Source organism: Canis aureus, chromosome 32 (assembly GCF_053574225.1).
Source record: "Canis aureus isolate CA01 chromosome 32, VMU_Caureus_v.1.0, whole genome shotgun sequence".
NCBI lineage: Eukaryota > Metazoa > Chordata > Mammalia > Carnivora > Canidae > Canis > Canis aureus.
This window is the reverse complement of record NC_135642.1, coordinates 16,572,233-16,598,565: the sequence shown is the minus strand read 5'-3', so window position 1 is coordinate 16,598,565 and position 26,333 is coordinate 16,572,233. Positions and strand designations below refer to the sequence as shown.

The 26,333-nt window shown below is 36.9% G+C and overlaps 1 protein-coding gene across 5 annotated transcripts in view; it reads left to right on the top strand.

Moving 5' to 3' along the window:
- The window catches only part of SLC30A4 (solute carrier family 30 member 4), a 31,535-nt gene extending 6,047 nt beyond the window's left edge, over window positions 1-25,488 (top strand). The window contains exons 3-9 of one of the 5 annotated variants that reach the window (XR_013370160.1): window positions 695-841; window positions 14,088-14,241; window positions 15,658-15,856; window positions 16,551-16,656; window positions 17,435-17,569; window positions 18,150-18,599; window positions 25,360-25,488. Coding sequence is in view for 3 of the 5 variants with exons in the window: in XM_077880963.1 (XP_077737089.1) it covers window positions 695-841; window positions 14,088-14,241; window positions 15,658-15,856; window positions 16,551-16,656; window positions 17,435-17,569; window positions 18,150-18,304 (896 nt within the window). In the remaining 2 variants the exon portion in view is untranslated. The other 4 variants (XR_013370159.1, XM_077880963.1, XM_077880964.1 and 1 more) reach the window with 4 other exon arrangements.
- The last annotated feature ends 845 nt before the right edge of the window (window positions 25,489-26,333 follow it).

The window sequence follows — 26,333 nt, the reverse complement described above, 5'->3', positions numbered from 1 at the left end:
CAAAAGTATTAAGTAACTTGTGGAGAGAGTCTCAGAGAGTCCAAAACCCCATGTTATTAGCCACCAACTTGTATTTTTCTCTCAGTGACTTCCAGCTCTTTAATGTCAAGGAAATACATTTTTAAAAATGGTATTTGTGTAGAGCTGGAGTAAATGGATGTGATTCCCCTCTTTCTGGGATGAGTGTGCAGAGCCAAGAGCAGCAGGAGACATTGCTGGTGATCTTGTGATCACATCCATTTAATCTTCATTTTGAACTAATGTACATTCAAAAAGTTTCTTTGGTTTAGTTTTGTGATCAAATCCTCACAAACAAGTATCTACCTTCAGCTTTCTTGTAATATTTAGATGTTGTGGTTATTAGTTTCACTAATAGAATCGATTAGTAGGTTGAGTAAAAGCTGCAGTACTAAAACACAAAATTTCAATGCGTTAGCCCCTACTTTAGTGGTTAGGTTTTTTTTAGGATCATTGACTCCTCCAAGAATCTGTTCATAGATGTGGACATTTTCACCACAAAAATACACACATAATTAATGTTTTGCATAAAATTTCAGGGTATCTTGATTTAATTGTATTAGGATAAAGATTTAGTTATAAGTTGATGTTTGGTAGGATGTTACATATTTTTGGTTTGCTTATGTTTATTATTTTAATTAATTAATTTCTTCTTCCCTCTCATCCTTACTCCAAGGTGGATACATTGCAAATAGCTTGGCAATCATGACAGATGCACTTCATATGTTAACTGACCTAAGTGCCATCATACTGACCCTGCTTGCTTTGTGGCTATCTTCAAAATCACCAACCAAAAGATTCACCTTTGGATTCCATCGCTTAGGTGGGTAATTGGGAGTTTCTTTTGGTTTACAAAATTTTATAGTAAAACCACAGTGAACTGTAACTACCCTCTGATTAACTGAAATCTTTGTGGTGATAACCCATTTGAATGAAGCAAATGAAAATAGATGAACAAGATTTACTTAGATACATATATTCCAGGGTACATTCAGCCTAGACAGCTAAACAGTTGACTCATATAAAATTATATGGTAATCATTAATCTTTAAATGTTGTTCCCTATTTCCTAAAGATGTTTTCAGAAAAAGTTTACCTTCAGTTTATTCAACCAGGCAAAACCACATGAGTTTATTTGCTTAATGTGTATTAGCTTCTTCCTTTCACTTCAGGTATTCCAACCAAAGCTACCATAGCCCAGATCTTCAGCAGTACTATATTTTTCACATATACTATGTGACTGACCTTCATTGTTGCCACTGTATTATCATAATCCTGTAAATGCTGATAAAGATTCTCTGACCAAAGTTTAGTCAGTCACCTGAACCTTTCTCCAAGCCCATCTATGCACTTCCTTATAAAACCCTGTTTTAGTGGGTACCTGGGGCACTCAGTTGGTTAAGTGTCTGCCTCTGGCCCAGGTCATGATCCCAGGGTTCTGGGATGGAGCCCCACATCAGACTCCCTGCTCAGTGGGAAGCCTGCTTCTCCCTCTCCATTTCCCCCTGCCCTCCTGCACGTGCACTCACTGTCTCAAATAAATAAATAAATTTTTTTTTTAAATCCTGTTTTAGCAAGAACCCTGCTAAACCAATTTAACAGAATCCCCACTCTCAGTAACTGATTAGTTTTCCCCTAGGTGATGTCTCATCGCACTGGCCTGTCTAGTGAAAATTCTCTTGGGTCAGTTTAGCCAGAATCCCCCTCTCCCTTCATGTTTCCTCTTAGTAATTTTCCATCCAACTGACCCCCACCCTGCTCCTTGGCTGTAAATTCCCACTTGCCCATAACAGTATTCAGAGCTGAACCCAATCTCTCCCTGCCCACTGCAGAGTTCTACTACAGTGGTCTTGTACCTTCTTTGATAGCTTCCCCTCCTTTGAGTAAAGTCATCTTTACCATGCATTGACAAGTATCATCAAATTTTTTTCTTTAACAATGTACACATATTTCTATTTTCCTGTTTTGAACAAATATTAATATTTAATTAGGGGATTTTAGCCCTAATAACAATAACATTGTTATTCATACAATTCTCTGTTGTGTTTTTAGATTTTTAATATGTATAAAATAATTACTTGGGGACACCTGGGTGGCTCAGTGGTTGGGTGCCTACCTTCGGCTCAGGTCATGATCCCGGGATCTGGGATCGAGTCCCGCATCGGGCTCCCTTCAGGGAGCCTGCTTCTCCCTTTGCCCGTGTCTCTGCCTCTCTCTCTCTCTCTCTCTCTCTGTGTGTGTGTCTCTGATGAATAAATAAATCTTTAAAAAACAAAACAAAACAATTACTTGAACTAGTATGTGAAATGGCAGATGTCCAGATGTCATTTGCTTAGAATCTAGAGGTTGACATTTAGGTAGCTTCAGCAAGACCTGTTTTAAAGAACCAGAATTAACAACTTACAGTTTAATTTTGTAGCAGTACTGACTTTCTTGGCTAATACATCAGTCACTTCCTCCCCTTCTTGGTTACTTTTTAGCCTCATCTTCACTCAGCATCTGGGTCTTCTAAAATTTAGTTTCTGAGCCTTCTGTGTAAAACTCCATTGTACCTGAAAGGCTATATCCAAGTAGCTAGCCAGATCATAAGATTGGGAAATTATCCCGCACCCCTGCCCTGCAGCACTCTGCTGCTTGCTGTACCAGAGAGCTAATGTCTGTGATTTGTTACCCACTGGACAGGGCACCCTGTGCATGCTGCTTACCAACATATTATACAGTCATTTGTTACTTGATTGCCTTAGGCTTTTGAAACAAATTAAAGATTTTTTTCCTTTGTCTTTTTTAAAGATTGATTGATTGATTCATGAGAGACAGGCAGAGACACAGACAGAGGGAGAACCAGGCTTCCTGCAGGAGCCCGATGTGGAACTCGATACCAGGATCACGACCTGAGCCAAAGGCAGATGTTCAACCACTGAGCCACCCAGGCGCCCCTTCAAGATTATTTTCAAACTTTAATTTCTTGTGATTTAAACACCTTCGATCTAAGATCTAACACTCCAACACAGCAATGTGGAATGGGGGTTTTTACCTTCCACCACTGTTTGAAAGAGTGCATTTCATTTTATCCTATAGCTCTTAACTTTTTGGGTTGTAGAGCCCTTAGAATGCTAATGAAATAATGGAATTTTCCCCCAGGAACATGCAATAACAGAATATAGAATAAGAACTCATAATCGTGAAAATTCTATTAGATATCAAAAGAATACTTAGTGTTTAGCTAGTTACTTCATTTCTTTTTTTTTATTTCATTTCTTTATAGACAAGCACTGTGAAAAGATGAGAAAAAATAGAACCAATTGTATTGATCTCTGCAAGTTTCTTTTTTTTTTTTTTTCTCTGCAAGTTTCTGTAGAAAGTCAAATCTTCCTTTTTCCTTAAAAGTAAAAAGTTCAGAATTATGGACTAGATACCAGCATTTGACTTCTGTCTCTCTTGAGAATTCATTCGGTTAGAAACAGCAAAGGGATGCCTGGGTGTGGCTCAGTGGTTGAGCGTCTACCTTTGGCTCAACGCATGATCCTGGGGTCCTGGGATCAAGTCCCATGTCGGGTTCCCTGCAGGGAACCTGCTTATCCCTCTGCCTGTGTCTCTGACTCTCTCTCTCTGTATTTCTTATGAATAAATAAAATCTTAAAAAAAAAAAGAATTAGAAACAGCAAAAAGAAGCAAGTGATTAGGTCACCAATAAACACCTTTCTGGAAGTTGGAAGATAAATGGGAGTGGGTCGAAGGAAGAAACAAGCCAGGAAGCTGCAGCCCAAAGTGCACTGAGCCAGGAGCTGCATCAGCCCAACACTTCTCCAAAGATTCAGGGACAGAGATGAGCAGTAGTAAGAACTGGGGCTGAAAACAAGGACAATTAATTGAATGACTATAAATAGGAAACTGCTCACACTTGTCCACTCTGTCCCTATCTTCCTTTCTACCCCCACTCAGGTAGCTTGCATTTTCCTCCGTGCAAAACACCAGATAGTTCTAGAAAGACATTGAACAAAATGTCTGGGGACAGCTGAGGCTTTTAATGTGGAAGCTGATGCTCCAAAGTAAGTCTTTTTCATGATAGAATTCAGGGTTCTATAGCCTTAACATGTGGTTCCCCTTCTGCTCACCTGAAATTATACATTTGTTCTAGTTCACCCTGCTTTGCACCTCTTATTAGTAACCATTTTAATAGTTTATGGCTTATCCTTCCAGCACTTCCTTTTTGCAAAGGACCATTTCCCTGTCCTTCTGCTCTAAATGTGAATGGACAACCGATGACCTTTCAGCAAATGAGAAAAACAGAAAAAGTCCCTAGAGGAAAAAGAGGTGACTTTGGAAGCAGAAGAAAATGTTTTAATTATCTTATTAATGTACTCAGATTAATAAGAAAAATAGGGACACCTGGGTGCTCAGCAGGTTGAGCATCTGCCTTTGGTCCAGGGCGTGATCCCAGGATCCAGGATCGAGTCCCACATCAGGCTCCCTGCATGGAGCCTGCTTCTCCCTCTGCCTGTATGTCCGCCTCTCTCTTTCTGTGTGTATCTCATGAATAAATAAATAAAATCTTAAAAAAAAAGACAAAAATATTTTGAAAAAGAAAGAAGAAAAAGGTCTTTGTAATGTTATTGGTGAAATTTTTAAAATTTTCAATACACAGATTAGAAAATATAATCAAAGTCTCAGGATATAGAATAAAAAGATAAAAACAGGAGGAAAAAGTTAAAAACTTTCATAAAAGAACAATTTCAGGGATGCCTGGGTGGCTCAGTCCATAAAGCATCTGCCTTTGGCTCAGGTCATGATCCGGGGAATCCTGTGTTAGAACCCTGTTTTGGGCTCCCTGTTCAGCGGGGAGCCTGCTTCTCCCTCTCCCTCTGCTGTTCTCCCTGCTTATGCTCACTCTCTCTGTGTCAAATTAATGAATAAAATCTTCAAAACAAAACAAAAACAATTTCAGAGGTCCAAAGTTGTGCTATTAAGAACCTCAGAAAAAGGTTAAAAAATAAAAAGGGGTGACTGCGTAATGGGAATGGGGCTTCTTTTTGGGGTAATGAGCATGTTCTAGAATTAGAGGTGATTGTGGCACCACCTTATGCATACACTAAAAGTCACCGACTGGTATACTTTAAAATTGTAAAGATGGTGAAGAAAGTATAAGTGAATACAAGTATATACCTTACCACCTTACTTTACCTGTTTCCTATACGTGTTCATATCCTGTTCCCTGCCACCCTGTCTTAGGCAAAAGGCAGCATACTGTATACCCAGTTCTAGACCTGGAAGTATGTGTCTGCAGATGATAGTCAGAGATTAGTAGTACCATTCCTTAAATTGGTTTCCTTTTTGTTTGTTCCTAACACTTTATACATGCCTAGTAACATTTATCAAATTTTATAGCTATTTTTATGAAATTATATCTTTCCCTAGAGCATGAATGAAGTAGGGATGGGAACATAATATTAAATTCTGTGTCTGGCTCTAAGAAGTGCAGTATAAGAGATTGACTGAATTATTGCATATTCAGGCCGAGTAAATAAGAACATGAAAACTGTGAAACAGATCATTTAATATAGCTCATGAATCTCAAATCACTTGTGTTTGGGGTAAATTAAACCAGTTTCCAAACTAAGAATAGGGATATTTTTGAAATTTGGGGACTGAAATATTTGGGACTTGAAAACATTTATCTGTAATTCTGGAACTATGATCATATTCAAAAACTACGCTATAAAAAGTTATTTGATTCATAATATAACTGGATGGTACAGCCTGACTTCTAGGTACCTTTGACTAAGTAAGAAATTAGTCTGAAGAGAGTTTCTCCCTGATGTCAGTCAGGGGCAGTCTTTTTTGTTTTGGTACTTACCACTTTTAGAATTTTGTGAATAAGCTGTCTTTGGTTTTGATCTGAGACCTTTTTGAGAGTGATTTAATCTAAGTATTTTTTTTTGTAAAATATGAATGATAGTACTTGCACTGCAGTATTGTAAAAAAATACATAAGATGGTAAGGTACAAGTACCTAACCTGGTACATGCCAGGGGCACAGAGTAAATTCCCAATAAAAGTTAGTTCCAAAAATTAAAAAAAAAAAAAAAAGTTCCAATGTTCTTTTCCTTCCCTCTTCTTCCTGCCAGTATATCATCCTGCCCACACTTTTCATATCTGTCAAAATGGTCCACACCCCCAAATTACCTGTCTTCCCTCCCTGCTAATCGGAATTCTTCTCTGAGCATAACTGTCTCAGCTAAGTAGTAGGAGAAAAGTAATGTGATTCACCACCCTGATGATTAAGCAGCAGTTTTTAGAACTATACTTTTTAGCTCAGGTCTTTGGTAACATTTTTTTTTTAAGATTTATTTATTTATTCCAGTGAGAGAAAGAGGGGGAGGAGGGGCAGAGGGAGAGAGAATCTCAAGCGGACTCCCCATTGAGTGCACAGCCCCATATGGGACTCGATCTCACAACAGAAGCCAAAATCCGGAGCGGGTTGCTTAAGTGACTGAGCCATCCAGGTGCCCCGTTGGTAACATTTTTGGCAATATAACCAAATTTATTGTAGCAAAAATCATTTAGTGAAGGTGAGAGAAAAATGGTTTTAGATTTGAGGGTAGGACTAAGTGGCTGTCCCAGGAATCCATTCCATTCTGGTGGTATGTTCCTTTCCTTCATGTGAACTCATGGACAGTATAAAATCATTCAGGTTTTTCTTTTTTTCTTTTCTTTATTTATTACTTTACAGTGACCTACAGTGGCAGTTCTGTCGTGGGAAAAGGGAGAGTAGGCTAGGAACCATATATGAGCTATTTTTAAATGCCTGAATTTATTTGACTGTGGGTTTACCCTTATTCTAGAAGTTAATAAAACTTAGAACTTAATGAAACACACTGTAGCAGAAACCCCACGAATCCTTAGGAGGAACAACACTATCTCCTAGACAAAGGGGAATTGCTGTTCCAAAGAGAACAATGCTATCCCCTTGCTGTCTACTTTTATCCTTCTCTGTGGATTATGAGCATAATTGACTCTTATTTATATGGCTTTTCTTCCAGTTCTTGGGCTGAAGAAGCTGCAAGGATTAGATAAAGATAGAAATCATGTAAAAGTACTGTAATAAGAGTTGCCTTTGTTTGAAATAAAGCAGGATTTACATTTTGGTAACGCACATCATCAGCCTAGGTTAATGGCAAAATGACAGTGCAGGAGTCTTTTGTAGCAATGTATGTAGTTCCACTCAGCAGAGACCTTGGCAGATCTGGCTAGATTATGGTTATACTAAGGTAGATAGATATGTGGTTATAATGCTAATTCTGTGTAGTTTTGCTATTTCATTCTCTGATGCTAAAGGAGCAGAAAATGTTCAGCTAAAAAAATCTCTTCCCCCATACATGCAGCCAAAAAACAAAATTTCTTCTCCCTGGTTAGTGATTTATCTTAATAACGTCCTCCCACCTCTGGCAAGGGTTATGCCGGTTAATTATTCACATCTTAGTGAGAATTAATTCCTATCACCTCAACATCTAGAAAAGCATAGGTACCTCCTAGAAATAGTTTTTGCTGAGGCAGAAGGAAGACATGAGTGCGGTAGTCCATGTTGGAGAGCCAAAAGTCAATTTGAGAGTGCTGGGCATCTTGGGTACAGGGTAGAGGGAGTGGTGAAAAAGCAGAAAATCGAAGATTATTTAGAATGGAAACTGAAAGGATCCAAAGATGAGCTTTATAGTTTAGCTTGGTATTCTGGTGGCAGCAGTAAGCCACTGAAAAATTCTATGTGATATCTTTAGCCTGAGTGCAGTAGGGTTGTCTGTGGCTGAGTTGAAATATGAGTTTGGAAATCCTAGGCAAATCTAGTACAAATCCTAGGCAAATCTGATTTTCCTTCTGTTTCCTTCCTATCTTTTACTGGAAGAAGGTAGAGAAGAGAAATAACATAAAAGGAAGTACAAGTGAGAATATGTCTCCACTCTCCTTCCCTGGTCATTTTTTTTAAACCTCTGAAACCTGTCTTTAGATGTTAGCTATAGTTTTTTGAAGCAATAGAAAGACAAGTGTTACAGAATTTTAAGGAAATATATTCATTACTGCCATCATAGCGTTAGCAAAGTTAACAGTTTTGATAGGCCAGTACATTTAGGCAGCACTTATGAAAAATAAAATATGCTTGGATTGAGTGTGGTTTACATAATTGAAGCAAATTGTTACTCATTCACTGAATAAGTGCTCAATAAGTACTCATTCACTGAATAAGTTACCTGTTGACGGAATGAATGTTAGTATAGGTTGGGGAGTCGGACAGTAAATATGTACACAAAAACAACATAATTATAAGTTATATTAAATGCTATAAAGCAAAAGAATAAAGTCTGTATTGGAGAGTAACAGGAGTACGGAGAAGGACTCCGTGTTTTTCACATGAACATTAAAAACCTCTAGTTTTGAAAGTTTATAAATGTGTTAAAATAGGGCAGCCCAGGTGGCTCAGTGGTTTAGTGCTGCCTTCAGCCCAGGGCATGATCCTGGAGACCCACATTGGGCGCCCTGCATGGAGCCTGCTTCTCCCTCTGCCTGTGTCTCTGCCTCTCTCTCTCTCTCTCTCTCTCTCTCTCTCTCTGTGTCTCTCATGAATAAATAAAATCTTTAAAAAAAATAAAGATAAAAATGTGTTAAAATACACAAGAATGTTTTTCACATTTTATAGTACTGTCAAAACTTGATAATCATCTGTGTTTTCTCCCATTTGATTTTTTTTCTTACCATTTATTAGCCATTCAAACCAAAACTGCTTATTCTCTGTATGTGAAATTCAGGTATATTTTGGTCTTAAAAAAATCATTGACCATGTGTTTATATTTCAGCTGAATGAAAAGACCTAAGTGATATTATAATAAAAAACACATATTCACTCATCTTACTCCCTCCTCTAGTGCTACAGTTGAGTCAGATGGAGTGATTTAATTGTTTGTATATAAAGTAGCAAAATATGTTAGAACTACCGTAATAGGTTTTTAGAATTTCCATAAAAATGTTTTCCAAATGTTTTCTATATGTTACTTCTTTTGTGTTAAAAAAAAAAAAAAAAAAAAAAAAAACTTTATTGTATGTTCTGTGACTGGAGACTAACCCAGAGCAAGAATGAGAAGAGTAGAGTAAGTCATAATTTGGTTGTTGATAGAGAGCTTTCCTCTCTCTTAAATGTTGGGAGGAAATAAACTTGCCTGTGTTTATCTGTTATTGCATCGTGTTAAAAAATACTATAAAAGGGGCACATGGGTGCCTCAGTCGATTAAGCATCCGACTCTTGATTTTTGGCTCAGGTCATGATCTCAGGGTTGTGAGATCAAGTCCCACATTGGGCTCTGCACTGAGTGTGGAGCCTGCTTAAGATTCTGTCTCTTGCTCTGTCCCTCCCCACTCCCCCATTCTCTCTTCCTCCCTCTCTAAAAAACAAAAACAAAAACTATGAAAAGAATTTGTAAAGGCTAATTTGTCCTCTTTGTGATATTTCACCAGTTTAATTTATTCATAGTGAAAGAGCTTTCATCAAAATAAATGATTATATTACTGCTATTAGGATTTTTAGCCATATAGTATTATCTGTGCCTTATACTTCTCAGTTATAAATCTCAGCCCTAAAAATCTACTTAAAATTTTTTCTCCTTTTGCATTTATCAGTATTCTGTCTAGAAGACATTTTGGAGCAGCCCGCGTGGCTTAGTGGTTTAGCGCTGCCTTCAGCTCAGGGTGTGATCCGGGGGACCCGGGATCGAGTTCCGCATCGGGCTGCCTGTATGGAGCCTGCTTCTCCCTCCGCCTATGTCTCTGCCTCTCTCTGTCTCTCATGAATGAATAAATAAAATCTTAAAAAAAAAAAATAGAAGACATTTTGACAGGTGATTAGAATAAAAAAAACAGATGAATGTCTTTGCTTTTCACCAAGGGAATGAGATGCAAGTCAAATTCCTTATTAATTGCTGGAAAAAAGATATCATTGATACCAGCATCCTAAAATGTCATTTTGGCAATTTCTAGGAATCAGCTGAATTCCATTACTCTTAGCTGTGGGCAGGCATTGGGATCCCTTTTATGCTGCTCACATGGGTGAAAACTGGAATGGAAAACCAAGTGTTGAGGCGCAGGCTGCAGGAGCCTCATGGGCCTTCTAAGTGTGGAAATCCTCCCTGCCAAGGATCTCTGTTCATGCTTTAGTTTGACTTTCATTTTACTTTATTTTGAAAAAAAAAAAATTTTTTTTATTTCATTGGTTCTGCCTTATATGAAAGTTCACAAAAAAAGATGATTTTAAGTGTTTAGGAAAATTATCACTGGGATATGGAGTTGCCAGATTTAGGGTTTGGCCATGTGCACATACTTGCAGGATGCTCAATATGTGTGAAATATTGCATGGGACATATTTATCCTAAAAAATTATTTATTGTTTATCTGAAATACAAATTTAACTAGACATCCATTTAATCTGGCATACCTACTAAGGTAACTTATCATTTGCCATCCAAACCAGGAGACTTTTGAGAGTGAAGAGTGCAGTGGCGCACTTTTAATGATTATGCCAGGACAACAGACATAAATTGGGGCTATCCCAGAAAACTGTAAAGTATTGTCAACTTAATTATAGGGAATTTTGAGATAATTTTTTTTTTTTTTTAATTTATGATAGTCACAGAGAGAGAGAGAGAGAGAGGCAGAGACACAGGCAGAGGGAGAAGCAGGCTCCATGCACCGGGAGCCTGACGTGGGATTCGATCCCAGGTCTCCAGGATCGCACCCTGGGCCAAAGGCAGGCGCCAAACCACTGCGCCACCCAGGGATCCCAATTTTGAGATAATTTTTAATTATTGGTTTAAGATTTTCATAAGTAATCACAGCTGTATGTCATTAACTTAAATAGCTATGAATTTTTGTAAATAAAGCGTATTGCCTTATAATTTTATATTAACAATTTGATTAAGTCATCTTAAAAACTATGTGGCCTAATTCATAGCTTCAACCTTGACACATTAAAGTTCTCTTTTTGGGGTGGGGAAAGAGTTTTAAGAAGAATTGGTTTTTGTTTTGTTCTGTTTTTTACCTAAAAAAATTTACTGGGAGTAGTCCCAGTGTAGGGCTCAAACTCATAACCCCAAGATCAAGAGTCTCATTGTCTACTGTCTGAGCCAGCCAGGTCCCCCAGTATTTATTAAATACCAACTTTAGAGAAAGTTTTCTTATTTTGTGAGTAAAATGAAGCTACCACTAGTATATTAAATTTACAGTTAAAAAAATCTTTTTTTAATAATAAATTTATTTTTTATTGGTGTTCAATTTGCCAACATACAAAATAACACCCAGTGCTCATCCCGTCAAGTGTCCCCCTAAGTGCCCGCGACTCAGTCACCCCCACCCCCCGCCCTCCTCCCCTTCCTTTTAAAATTTATTCATTCATTCATTCATTCATTTTACAGAGAGAGAAAGAGAGCACAAGCAGGGGAAGCAGAGTCCCTGTTGAGTGGAGAGCCCAGTGACCTAGGGCTTGATCCTAGGACCTTGGGATCATGACCTGAACTGAAGGCAGACACTTAACTGACTGAGCCACCTAGGCACAAATATTTTAGCTCCTTTTTTTTTTTTTTTTTAATGTGTATGTACTTTACCATTAGCAAGTATAACTTGAGAAATTCCGTGCATCATCTTCTGTCTGGTATTTGACTTAATTCTTCTAACCAATTTACTTCTTGTTTTGGGGGATTTAGGAAAGCCTGTCCTTCTTACTTAATTGTATGGCCTTTTATCATCTCCCCTTGCTCAGCCTAACTAACCTCATTCAGCAAATGCATCCATAAATATTTGCTACGTGACAACCACTCTGTTGAGTGCTATAGTAAATGTGACATGGAATGGAACTGGTCCTATCCTCAGGCTGCTGAGAGTCTGCCCTCAATGTGGAAGTGTCTCCACAGCTTTGTATATTTCAGAGTCTTTCTCAGTCTTCTTCAGCCCCATGTGTTTTTTGAAGTATGATTATGAGTATGTCAGAAATAGGCATACCATGGTTTTGAATAGGAACTATTTGTTGTCTTACTCCATCATTTGTTCTGCTAATGCACAGGATGTTTTTTTTTTAAGATTTTTGTTTATTCATTAATGAGAGAGAGGCAGAGACACAGACAGAGGGACAAGCAGGCTCCCTGCAGGGAGCCTGATTTGGGACTTGATCCCAGGACCCTGGGATCACAACCTGAACCAAAGGAAGATGCTCAACCACTGAGCCACCCAGGTATCCTTAAATGCAGAGTTTTCGCAACATTGATGAGATATGTTCAGGAAACAGCTTATAACTGCTAGATAACATTTCTGTGTTGTAATTTATGCATCAGAATAAAATTGTATCAAAGTTCAATATATTTGAGCTGCCTGGAACCTTTGAGCAATGACTTGATTCAGATAACAGTCTCCCAAGTTGTTTTACCTTTAATAAGATTAATGTCTGGTTTGTCTAAAGGAAAAATTTTCTTTAAAAGTATTTTTTTGCTTTTATTGTTTTGACTGTCAACAATTGCTTTATATTATAATCCTAGTTAATTATTTAAAAATGTACTTCCCATTGCCCTATTGTGTTATCTTGAAAAGGTAAAAAATTATCTCTACTGTGTACTTACATGGTAGAAGTTTATATGATACAAAAGCATATATGGTGCAGTTGTCCTTGTCTCCTAGCTACCTATTTTCCTCATAACCAGTTTTTTTCATCAGTATTTTGTATGTCCTTTCAGAGATTGGATGTACAGATATTATTTATATATTCTCTTTTTTCACAAGTAGTAACATACCATACGCACTTTGCTTTTTTCGTGTAACACTATATCTTGGAGATTACTCCTTATTAGAACATAAAAAGCTATATTCTTTTTTAACAGCTGCATAGTATTCCATGTTATAGGGCCTTATAATCACTTTTATTGTTTTCAGTTGTTTGCTGTTATATACTGTGCTTGACGAATAGCTTCATAATATACCTCATTTTGCACATGTGATGAATGTGTATATCACTCTAAGAAGAAGAATTTCTGGGTCAAAGTACATTCATGAATATTTGCATGCCTTATTGTTTGTCTTTAGTCTAAAGATAGTATGTGTCTGTGGTAAAACTTAAAACATTTCAAACATTACAGAAAAGAATAAAATGAAAACTAAGTTTGCTAAGCTCCTAGTCGCCACTTCCTTGTGATTATCAATTTGCCTGATTTTTGTTTTTCCTTTTCCCTTTTTTAAAAAAAATATAAATGGCTTAATGATACTCCACTATCTGGATAAATCACAATTTATCCATTAATTTCCTTATTGGTGAACATTTACGATATCTCCAGATATTTTTTGATACTAGTGAAGTTACAACGAAAAACCTTGTAGGTATATCTTTACATATATATCACGTGTTTTATTGAATAGATTCCTAGAATCAAGGAATACATGCATCTTAAATTTCGATTTGTTTTACTAACTGCTGTCCAAAAAGATAGTTCCACTTGATACTTCCACCAGTATATCCTTGCTAACTCTGGCTGTCATCAAGCTTTTTAATATTTACCAGTTTAGTAAGGGACAAAAACCAATCATATTCTTTTTTGAATTTCTTGTATTTAGGATTGATTTTGATAAATTGGTTATTTCTGTTAATTTTCTGTGTATTAGTATTTGTGTCCTTTACCCATTTTTGGTATCGGTTCTTCACTTTGTTATTGATTTATAAGTGTACTCTTCTACTGGGAAATTAGTCTGTGGCCATATATGTTACAAATAATTATTTTTTCAGTTTTTCATTTTTTATCATATGTATGGTCTGTTAAATATACACGGTTTGACCCTAAGGAGATGAGGGAAAGGTGGGGATTGGTAAGAATGAATTAGTGGAGAATCCAGAGCAAACTACCATACACTTTTTAAATAAGGAAAGTAACATGACAAATGATACAGGGTTTTTATCTCTTTAGAGGAAAGATATAAATAAAAGAGTGTACAATATTTAGTTTGTATGAAGTGTAATAACCATACTACAGATGTATATGTTCTTTATATTTTTCCCTCCAGAGGTTTTATCAGCTATGATTAGTGTGCTATTGGTGTATATACTTATGGGATTCCTCCTATATGAAGCTGTCCAAAGAACTATCCATATGAAATATGAAATAAATGGAGATATAATGCTCATCACTGCAGCAGTTGGAGTTGCTGTTAATGTAATGTAAGCTCTATTTTTTAAAAAAAATTAATAGCTTTATTTTTTAGAACAGTTTAGGTTCACAGCAAAATTGAGCAGAAAGTGCAGATTTCCCGTATACCCCTGCCTTCACACATGCATAGATAGCTTCCCCCATTATAAACATCCTCCATCACAGTGATACCTTTGTTACAGTTGATAAACCAGCATTAACACATTACCACACACCATCCTTAGTTTACATTCGGGTTCATTCTCTTATTGTTGTATAGTCTATGGGTTTGGACAATTTTGTAATGATATGTATATACCATTATGGTATCATATACTCTATATTGTTTTCACATTAATATTTTTAAGTACTGTGAACTTAGAGACTATTTACATGCATTTGGTAACGTTCAGTGGTATTTTTATGTATTTTAAAATTATATAGTACATTAATTTTTCTTAATAAAACACTGATGGAATTATAAATTTCTCATTAGTTTGCTCAGTTATACTGAAGTTTGACTAACAACTTGGAATTTAAGTGGGACAAAGTTTTTAACTTTTACTTATATATAAATAAGATTTTTTTTTAACTATAAACTTTTTCCCTAAAAGCTATGAAATTTTTAGGTTATATGATTATTTGGACCAGCAGTCAGCAAACTTTTAATGTAAAGGGCCAGATAGTAACTACTGTAGACTTTGAGACTCATGCAGTCTCTTTTCCAGCTAGTCAGTTCTGCTGTTATAGAACAAAAGCAGCCACATTTAGTATGTAAATAAATGAGCACATCTGTGTCCCAATAAAACTTGGGCCTGTTTGCCAATCCCTTTCCTATTGGCTTCCATTCCTACTTACAATAAAATAAATAAAAATCAAAGTCCTTAATTTGTTAATAAGATACTGTGTACCTCTCTAACTCACCCTAGCATTCTTGCTCACTTTAGTCTAGCCGCAATGGCTGTCTTGCTTTTTTGAAACACACAGAGCACATTTTCATCTAAGGGCCTTTGCCCTGGTATTCCTTCTGCCTAGAACACCCTTTCACCACCACATGCTTCCTGATTTGATTCAAGTCTCTGCTCAGATAGAATCTCAGGCTTTCTCTGACTGACCGCACTCCCCAGCACTCTCCATCCCCTCTCGATACTTTACTTTTCTTCAAAACATTTGCATTGTCTGGCAGTATATTATGTATTTATTTGTTTACTTCTCTGCCTTCTCTTCTAGAACATAAGCTCTGTGGGGATAGGGATATGTCTGTTTTATTCACTGTTTTGACTCCAGTACCTAGGATAGTACCTGATACATACTAGGCGCCTATATATATATATATTAAATGAATGAGTTCCATGATACCTCATTAGTATCTGATTTATCTGATTTGTAACAAATATTTTTATTCAATAATACTAGGAAAAATAATAATGTTTTTTTATTTTTGACAGAATGGGGTTTCTGTTGAACCAGTCTGGTCACCACGCCCATTCCCACTCCCTGCCTTCAAATTCTCCTACCATAGGTTCTGGGTGTAGACACAACCATGGGCAGGACAGCCTGGCAGTGAGAGCTGCATTTGTACATGCCTTGGGAGATTTGGTACAGAGTGTTGGTGTACTAATAGCTGCATACATCATAAGATTCAAGGTAACAAGATTGCTCATTTTTCTATCTTAAAATATATTTCATTTCAATATTAAAACTAAAGGTAATTAATTGTCTTTTGTCAGTATACTGGACACCAAAGCCAGTCTTACTCATTTTGCATTTAGGTAGGCTTAATTGAGCCATCAGTATAGCCCTTTTGCTAGCACTAAACACAATAGTATCATTTCACAGAGTAACTTATCTGTAGCTGGCTTCCATACTGCCTTCACTGGAGAACTCAATTTTAAGCCACATCACTGAATTGCTAGGTACTGGAATGTGTGCTGGACTAGAAATCCAGAGATTTGGGTTCTAGTTTTGGCTCTGCCATTAATGCTTTGACTTTGAGCAAGTCCCTCCTTTTTTATGTGAGAGGCTTAGACAAGATATGTGGCTGCTAAAACTCCTTCCAGCTCTCATATTTTATGGTTCTGGGTGGAAGATTTAGAGAAGTGACAAAGAAAAACAGAATAAATGGTTAAACTTCTGGAAACAGATCTTAGGAAGAAAGGCATTTAAACAATTCTAGGAAAGAGTGAAGATGTTTCTCAATTACAGTATCTAAAATTAAAGGTATTCTTCAGTGCTACTATAGAAGGCTAAGGAACAGGAGACAGAGTATGGCTAGCTTTGCTTTACGGTGTTTTATGTTGGTCTGTATTTAATCACACAATTTTGACCTCTCATCTTTCAGCCAGAATATAAGATTGCTGATCCCATTTGTACATATGTATTTTCATTACTTGTGGCTTTTACAACATTTCGCATCATATGGGACACAATAGTTATAATACTAGAAGGTAAGATCTCACTAATATCCCCTTTGTGAGTTTATTACCTCCTAAATCAGATAGGGGGTGGGGGGACACTCTAGGATAAGAGTCCATGTCTTTTCCTTTCTCTTTACTGATGCTTATTAGGCTATATAGTAACACTACTTTATGTGTATATAACATATAAGAATTGATGTACTCTCCCCTCTGTTACCCATTTGATCCTTATAATAGCCAAGAAAAGTAGGTAAGGTGGACATTATCCCCATTTACCAACAAATTGAAATTGAGTTACAGAGGGGTAACATAACTTGCTTACTCAAGGTAATGCTGCTAATAAACTGTGGTGTTAGATCAAAAATAAAACTCTTTTGATTTTTAATACATTTATGTTTAGTGGTTTATTAATTCCTTAATTCCCATTTAACCTGCTACTTTGTTGTATTTTCAACATCCCTACTTACTGATATTATGTATAAGTATGTAAGTTGTCAACAATACGTTCATCATCATTGGATGTTCCTTTTTCTTTCTTTCTGTTATGTCTGTCGTAGCTTATTAAGTGAAGTATTCAAGTTTGATATTTCTTTTTAGCGAAAACGAACATTTTAAAAATTAGTTATTAACCTCTTATACATATCTTTATGTGTGCATGGTTTATCTTATAGATATTTTTGAGTGTCCATTTAAACTGAATTTGGTAAAAGCCATTTGGTTTCTTTGGGGAAAAAAAGTTCCATCAGAAATGTATAACTTTCTTCCCCAAAATAAACTTTACTCATAAATATATATTCTGAACTAATAGGTGTACCAAGCCATTTGAATGTAGACTATATCAAAGAAGCCTTGATGAAAATAGAAGATGTATATTCCGTGGAAGATTTAAATATCTGGTCTCTCACTTCAGGAAAGCCTACTGCCATAGTACACATACAGCTAAGTATGTTGCTGACAATAAATGCTGGGGTTGGTGGACTTTATCTGTGGAATTAAACATATGTGCTTATAATTAAGTAGGAAGACTTGTCTGCTGGAAAGATTTACCTTAAGGGAGGGGGTCAGGCTTTTCAAAAGGAGAGTTGCAGATCAATAATAACAGCAGAGCAATAATTTTCGATCTCTGAGATGAGACATTACAAATTGATTTTTGCCTTCAGATTAAGGCATGAAGTATATTTACTGTGCTTTTTCTAGATAAGAAAAGCTAGATCTGTTTTTACTTCCTAAAGTCGTTTCACAGATTGATGTTTCTTATTTATCAAAATATTAAAAAGTACAAAAGCCAAAAGACTTGTAATTGATGTCTAGTATTCTTTCTCTACCCGAGAGTGGACTGGAGGATTTTGAATAATGAGAAAGCCATCCTGGCTTTGGAAACTGGCATACTTCTCTAACAGTGGCTTCAGGACAGGAGAAATCAAACTAATAAAAATAGGTTCACTGTATACTAAGTTTGTTATTTCCCTGTATCATTGTAACTATGTACAATGAATAGTAATGATATTTTCTTGACATTGCAGTTCCTGGAAGTTCATCTAAATGGGAGGAAGTACAGTCCAAAGCAAAGCATTTATTATTGAACACATTTGGCATGTATAAATGTACTATTCAGCTTCAAAGTTACAGGCAAGAAGTGGACAGAACTTGTGCACATTGTCAGAGTTCCAGTCCTTAATTTTATACATCTTGGGGACTACTGCCTATTGATCCTGCAGTCACAGACCTGAGAGCAATAACCGCACACACCTGAATGAGAAAATGGAATCCCTGACAGCTGTGTCCATATCAAGCACCAGTCTTTCAAACCAATCACTTCAGCCTGACAGTACTAGTTTCTGCTTAATGGTAAAAATGAGACTTTACCATGATTTTCAGATGAAGATGTTTCCAAAACACTACAGAATAAGATGTGACTCTACAGATACCTCAAAGAAGACAATCCGAGACCATACATCATTCATTATGACAGAGTACGTGTCTTAAAGGAAGCATCAAGAATTCAGTATTTGCATTTAAAAATTCTTTTTAAAGACCATTTTTTATCAAGCCAGTGCTGGAAAACTGAATTTTTTTATTATGTAATCTTGTCATCCAGCTTCTGGAATTTGACACCCAGCTCTCTTTTTACAGAAATTATTTCTCAACAGATTTCAGAGAGTACTAGAAATTATCCAGAGAGTGGAATAAGCATGTATTCCCCCTGTTTCAGAGATGTCTTATTTCACAAATAATGTTTTTGTTATAGTTATACTTTATAAACAGTTTTTTTCAGATGTTACAGGGTTTTGCATCTCAAAGTTAACATTTTTTGGTTATTTGTAACCTTAATCAGAACCAAATCTTTATGTATTGTGGTCCCTGTCATTAGGAATACTTAGGAAATATTTTCAGTACTATCCTGAAAGGCAGAAGTTCATCTTAAACTCAAGTTATGATATGATAATATAAAACAAAATATAGGAGTAAGGATGGAGTGTGGAATGTCAGATTTTAAGTCTTCCTGAAATCACTTTTATTGTTCATGGAATTATCTTTACTTAAGAATAGGAGGAGACTGCAAAATGTAAACAGTGATCCTCTGCCCTTTTAAGAACTAAAAGTTTGCTTGGTACCTTGCTTCAGGCCTCCTGCCCAGTTAGTCTGTTTGTGCCCTTTCAGGGTAAAACTCTGGAGGACTGAGGTTCAGTTTGTAATGCCCGTCTTTCCACGTGTAGATTAACCACATTCCTCCAGAGAGATTTTCTCTTTGATGATAAGGGTTAGGGATTCTCCATGGACTCCAGGAACCCTAAGATACAATCTTGAGGTTTTCCAATAATACCATAGCAGAAATGCCCAAAGAGATGGGGAGAAGACATTACTCGGGGTGGAGGCGGGGGCGGGGAATGTCAAAGGTTTTTGACCTAGTGTTTGTGTTTTTTAAAGCAGGGGAGTAGGGATAGACATTCAGTCTGTGGTGTAGGGAGGCTAAACATGAAACTTTCCAAACTGAATGTAACCTAATTGGTAACAGTTGTGTTAAAGAGGCAGCTGTGAATACTCATGTTCCATTTTGCCACTGTTGGTTTTGAGATTATCTTTATGCACTTTAGGAGTCCATTTTCACAGGGACAGTTTCTTAACCAAGAATGGATATGGTTCTTGGGATCCTCAGAAAATCAGAGCAAAGTACAGTGTACCAGACAGACAAGTTGTGAATTGAAAGCCTACATAAACATGCAGATGATTTATAATATCAAAAAAGGGTGGAAAACAGATTTTCTTTCTACCAAGTACCTCACTATAAGTAAACTGAAGAGAAAACCTGAATTTACCTGAATTTATATGAAAGGCAAATAGGAATAAATGAGAAGCATTTCAGTGAACATTTGGGCATTTATGGACTTTGGGTACCTAGCAAGAAAAAGGAAGAGAATATGCATTATATGCGAATGATTTTCCATATTTGCAGCTGTTTCCCATGTCCCCTGAGCTTATTTCTTGTAAACTTTCCTATATCTTAGATTAGGTATATCTTAATTTTCATATTGACCTGTTCCTTGAAAAGTTACTTGATAAAACAGTCTAAAATCCATTTGAGGAAAGAAAAGGAGCCTTTTGTAAAATGCAGAATCACTGAAAACTTCTATAAATCCTAATGACCACGTTCTATTTGAAGTACATAGGAAGTCTCCTGCCTTTGTCTTTTGTAGCAAGGATTACAGATTTTGTACTTACTGGGTCTGTGAGACAGAATTGATAGATGTCACTTTTTGTAACTTGACAAGACCCAGGAAGAGGGATGTGAATTTAGCAGATAAGACCAGGGACTGGTCTGCCTCTGATAAGGAGCCTTGGGTGTGTCCCTCACCTGCTGAGCTGCAACCCTGAGTTACAGCCCTCAGCCAGCCCTCACAAGGGAGAGTTGTCCACTGACCTACGACAAGCGGTGGTAACTATGGATGAACACCTAGCATGGTTACTTTTGCACTGGGAGGACAGATCACAGCATAAAAACTGGGCAGTTCTTCAGTGTGGTGTATTTTAATTAACATTTGCAAATAATCGGAGTTACTTATGTACATAAAACGTGTTTCACAGCTCTGGCTTAGAGCATTTTGATTTATTTTAGGGAAAACCCTATTTTTCATTAATAACTACGCTACCTTAGAAGTCTAATGTGAGAAATACAGTGGAATAAGGCATCTTTATGGCATCAGAGGGCTATGAAATGCAAAACCACAAACAAGCAGAATTCCCACACACTTTCCATTAGTTGTGCCTTGTGTGATGCAAGCCCAGATTTTTGCAGCTTGCAGCTCTCATCAGTATTGTTTGTCAAATCACAGGATCTCTTATTTTACCTTTCTCTTTTCAAATTTTGGTACTTTATTTCCATTTTCTAAAACTATCCTGCTCTTAAATGTCTCAGTGTTCTGGTTCTGTCTCTTGAACCCAGGTGTCCTCACTGACACTGTCTTTAGTAGAACTTTCCCAGAATAGACACAGGCGAGATTAGATACATGAGCTTCCCTTTCATTTTAATGTGAGGAAAATGATCTTTCAGAAAAACAAAACACCACTTGTAAAATGTATTTCTAGGGGTAAGGTAATGTATTTCTAGGGGTAACAAAACCTTTTTGTTTTGTTTTGTTTTGTTTTTTTAACAGCTGCTTGTTTCTCATCCAAATTTCTTTGCACATTGAGCTTTACAGAGTAAGTGTGATAGGAATGGCCCACACTATTCAACCATGACTGAAGATCATTTCTAAGAAGACTCTGGGTTGTGTTTCTCCAGCAACCACTCTTCTGAAACAAGCACAATTACCTAAATTTGTCTTTCTTCCTTTATTTTTCTTTCCTTCTTTCAAGTGTGGGGCTTAAATTTAAAACCCTGAGGTCAAGACCTGAGACACCCAGGCATCCCTAAATTTATTTTCTCTCTATGAATTTATATAAATTGGTTCACCATAATGAATAGTGTGCCCTTACCGAATTTGAACCCCTTTGGAATAAGGTTTTAGGTAATTTTGCTGTTGACTCCACCTTACACCTAGTACATTTAAAGTTACAGTATGTGTTAATAGATATAAAATTAGTTCATTTGGCTCAGTTTGTCTTTAAACCACACTTAGCTTATGAGCCAGTTGGGTATTAGTCACAAATGAATAATGACTCCTTGCTATGCTGTGTTGAGGGGAGGTGAGTCTGATTTCCAAATGATTAAGTTTTATTTCTAACTATAGATATGTCATGTGAGTCTTGCCAGACAGGGTATCCAATTTATTTTACAGCTCACCAATCAGGGATATTTTTTGTGATGTTGGTAGGTACCTGCAAATTAGAAGAAATTGTCATGGGAGTTTGTCAGTATTGAATTGTGTATGTGCATTCAGGCCATCCTGTCACTGATTTCTCGCTTACAAAGGGTTTACACTATTCTTATCATATTGTGAGGACCAATGAACATTTTCTGATTTTTGGTAAGACTGGAAAACATTTACGGAGACTTCCCCAATTAAATCTGTGCCAGTATCAATTTATAATAATGTAATTAAGTATATTCTGAAGTAATTGCAACACAAAATGGAAATGGCCAGTAGTAGTATGTCAGCTTTGCACCTGGAAGATACTGTATATTTGGAAAGCTTTTGCTTCTCTAAAAAAAATAATGTTATTAAGTAAGCCATAACACAGTTTAAGAAATTGTATATAATTTTCCATTTGAAACCAGGTATTTTGCATATGATTGATTTTAGGAAGATTTTGAAGCTGGGGTTTGCCCTTGTAATTTAAGATCAAAGTATAGCATATGTATATGTACTGTATTTGCAATTTTCAAATTGTAATTTCCTATACATTTATTAAATAAAGTATTGTTTTGCTGTGTGGTTTATTAAAAAATGAAAATCTACAATCCCCCTTAAATCTCTGAGTTTTTTTTTATTTAAATAATAGCAGTAGGCCTTAAAACATCATAATAATCTCAAAAAGCATTCAAAGTAGATTGACCTACTAATTATATCAACTCAGATGGTAACACCCTCTGAGATGTTTAAGAAATAAACGTGAAAAAAAAACATCCAGATAAGGAAAAAAAATATTAAAAGAATCTAACTTTCTCTGTCACTTTCAATATCCCTGCAGCCCCAGGCCAGGAACAGTGGCAGAAAGGCAAGAGCAAGGCTTCTGCTAAAGATTGGTGAGGGCCGGGGATCCCTGGGTGGCGCAGCGGTTTGGTGCCTGCCTTTGGCCCAGGGCGCGATCCTAGAGTCCCAGGATCAAGTCCCACGTCGGGCTCCTGGCATGGAGACTGTTTCTCCCTTCTCCTGTGTCTCTGCCTCTTTCTCTCTCTCTCTGTGTGTATCTATCATAAAAAATAAATAAATAAATCTTAAAAAAAAAAAAGATTGGTGAGGGCCTTCATGAGGTCTGAGTGTCATGACAGGGTGACCCTCCAGTAGTGTAGACAAGGGGTCTCACACTGTGCCTCACGAGCCAGTTCTGTCCTGCAGCCTGTTTTATATGGCCCAAGGAGCTGAAAATGGTTTTTATATTTCTTATGGATAAAAAAAAAAATCAGGAGAAAATGATGTGAAAATTATGTTGAACTTTACATTTCAGAGTAAAACTGTTCCTCCCACACAGCCATTCTCACGTGATCATATATTGTCTGTGACTGCTCCAATGCTGCAGTGGAAGAGTTGAGGACTTGGGACGAATATGAAATATTTACTGTCTGACCATTTATAAGAAAAGTTTGCCCACCCCTGGCATACACTGTTGTATTTTAAGGCTATAATAGCATATTATGAGTGCAGCAGACTTCTAGATCCTGCTTGGAAGCTTCTGAGACTGGCCAATCTGAAGGCCATCTGAGCCATCAAAGGTTCTTTACCTCTCATCTTTTTTCTTTTCTATATCCTCCTTGGAGTTTGGGGCAGAAAGAGGAAAAGAATAGCAAGATTTCAAACATTATGTGCCAAATGTCCTAATGTTTACTAGCAAAGCAGTTTTCTACTCCAGGATCATTTAAGAATACTTTCAAAAGGGGTGCCTGGGTGGCTCAGTTAAGTGTCCAACTCTTGATTTTCAGGTTGTGATTTCAGGGTTGTGAAATCGAGCCCCCGCATTGGGCTTCATGCTCAGCAGGGAGTTTGCTTGAGATTCTCTCCCTTTCCTTCTGTCCCCACCCTGCATGTGTGAGTGCTCTGTAAAAAATAATTCGATCCTAAAAAAATACTTTTCAATATAAAGGTTTATTTACTTGATTTTTAAATTTTCACTTGTTATGACAAAAAAGGGAAATTAAAATGTATGTATATATCAAGTACTTTGTGTAGTTTGTGCCACCTGGTAGCTCACAAGTGAGAAATAACATTTTATCTGCTAAATAAATTGAAAATCGGTTATTGGGCTGGCTGGCAGGCTGGCTTGTTTGTTTATTTATTTGAAAGATTTATTTATTCATGAGAGGCAGAGGGAGAAGAAGCAAGCTCCATGCAAGGAGCCTGATGTGGGACTCTAACCCAGGACTCTGGGATCACACCCTGAGCCAAAGGCAGATGCTCAACCATCGAGCCACCCAGGTGTCCCAAGGGCTTTTAAAATATGTTCTTTAAAGTTTTCGAGTCACCCAGGGAGAGATACATCTATTTTTGAAAATAGTAATGGAATCTAGTTTTAGATAAGTTATACTAGATAGGTGTTACATATTATTTACTTAGCTAGATCTATCTAAAATGTGTGATTTTTTATTGTTTTTTTTGGTCCATGTCAGATGCTAAAATGAATTCTAAGTTGGGGTAACAGCATTACAAACTGTTATTTATGTCAAATTTTCAGTTTTATTTAATATATTAGTAAAATATTTCTTGGTTATAATTCAATTCCAACTATGATCTATTATAATTCCTGTAAGCTATGAAATAGCTTAAGTAGGAAGTATGAAGCCTTCTGACTAAATATCATCTCTACATAAATCATGTGTTTAAGGTTAGGAGGTTTAAAAATCCAGCCTCAGTGAAATATCACCAAAGATATCATTTTCAAGCAACGTTCTGGTTTAAGGCTCTCGTGTGACTTACAGAACAGTGAACTATGAAGTTTGGCCTATGGGAATTACCCAATAAACATGAAGAGGATACTGTGTAACTTACCACATAGCTTCCATGTCTCCTTTCCTGAACTTTTCAAAAATTCATTCTGGTTTGACTTTCAAATTCCTTTTTTTTTTTTTTTTTTAATTTTATTTATTCATGAGAGACACATACAGAGGCAGAGACACAGGCAAGGAGAGAAGCAGGCTCCATGCAGGGAGCCCGATGCGGGACTTGATCCTGGGACTGCAGGATCATGTCCTGGGCCAAAGGCAGACACTCAACCACTGAGCCATCCAGGCTTCCCAACTTTCAAATCCCTATTGTCTATGTTTTACTTGCCAGTTTCTGCATATTAGTTTGTGGGGTTTTGTTGGGTTTGGGGTTTTCTTTGTTTTAGCACTTCTGTTCCCTTTAACAAAATGCCATGGAAAAAGTGTGTGGGGGTTAGTTTTTCTACAAAATATATTGAGCTATTTCTTGGTAAGAAAGTAGGATTTTTTTTTTTTTTTTTTAATGAAAATTTTCAGAGACCCCATGAATGTAAGGCCAACCCTGGAGCAAGACAGATCACCTCTGTTCCCTTGATTTTCTTAGGATTGCAGATCTGACCCCACCCCCACCCTCCTCCATTATCTTTCCTTCCTTCCAGAGGAATCCAGCTGGCAGCAGGATATATGCCTCAGACAGTGGATTTCTGGCCTGGCATGAAGAAATGGGGTGAAGATTAGAGTTTCCTGGACTTCTATTCATTAAAACATAAAACCTGTGAAGGCTACAGGCAAATCCTAGTTCCAACAGGCTCTTTTTTTTTTTTTTTTTTTTTTAATTCATGAGAGACACAGAGGGACAGAGACATAGGCAGAGGGAGAAGCAGGTTAGTGCATGGAGCCTGATGTGGGACACGATCCTGGGACTCCAGGATCACACCACACCCTGAGCCAAAGACAGCTCAACCACTGAGCCACACAGGCGTCCCCCAACAGGCTCTTAATCACTTTACAGTCTGGCTGGAGTTCAGCATTATCTGAATACAATCCCATTCCATCCTGTCTTTGCTTTTTTGTGTAAAGTCCAGCATATTTTTTAAAGCTCTAAGATAAAATATTACATAATTTACAGTGTTTTAGCCATATAAATATATTTGGTTTGAGAAACATTCTCATGATACCAGTAACTGAAATTGGGATATTTCAAAAAGTTGATTTAATTGGTTGGAATTTTTTTACAGGGTATATTGAGACTACTTCCAGATGCCATTCATTTTATAATCTTATAATTGATCTTTGAAGATCACCTCCCTCCCACTGAACATATTATAGATTATATCACAAAATTCCTATGTATTTTAAAAATTAAATAGGAAATGTAACAATATTATATTTTTGGAGAGCATCTTGGGTCATATCCTCACTCCTACAAACAGGTCAAACTCCCATTAGGGATGGCTTGAGAAACTGTGGCCTGCCTGTAGGATGAAATCCATCCTCTTGGTAATGACATACAAAATCCTTCTAATTTGGTGACTGCTCACTTCTCCACCGACAGTTCCATCCTGTCCACAACCACTCCCTACCTCTCATGTGTCAGCCATACCAAACCACAGCCAACTTTTGGTTTAACGGG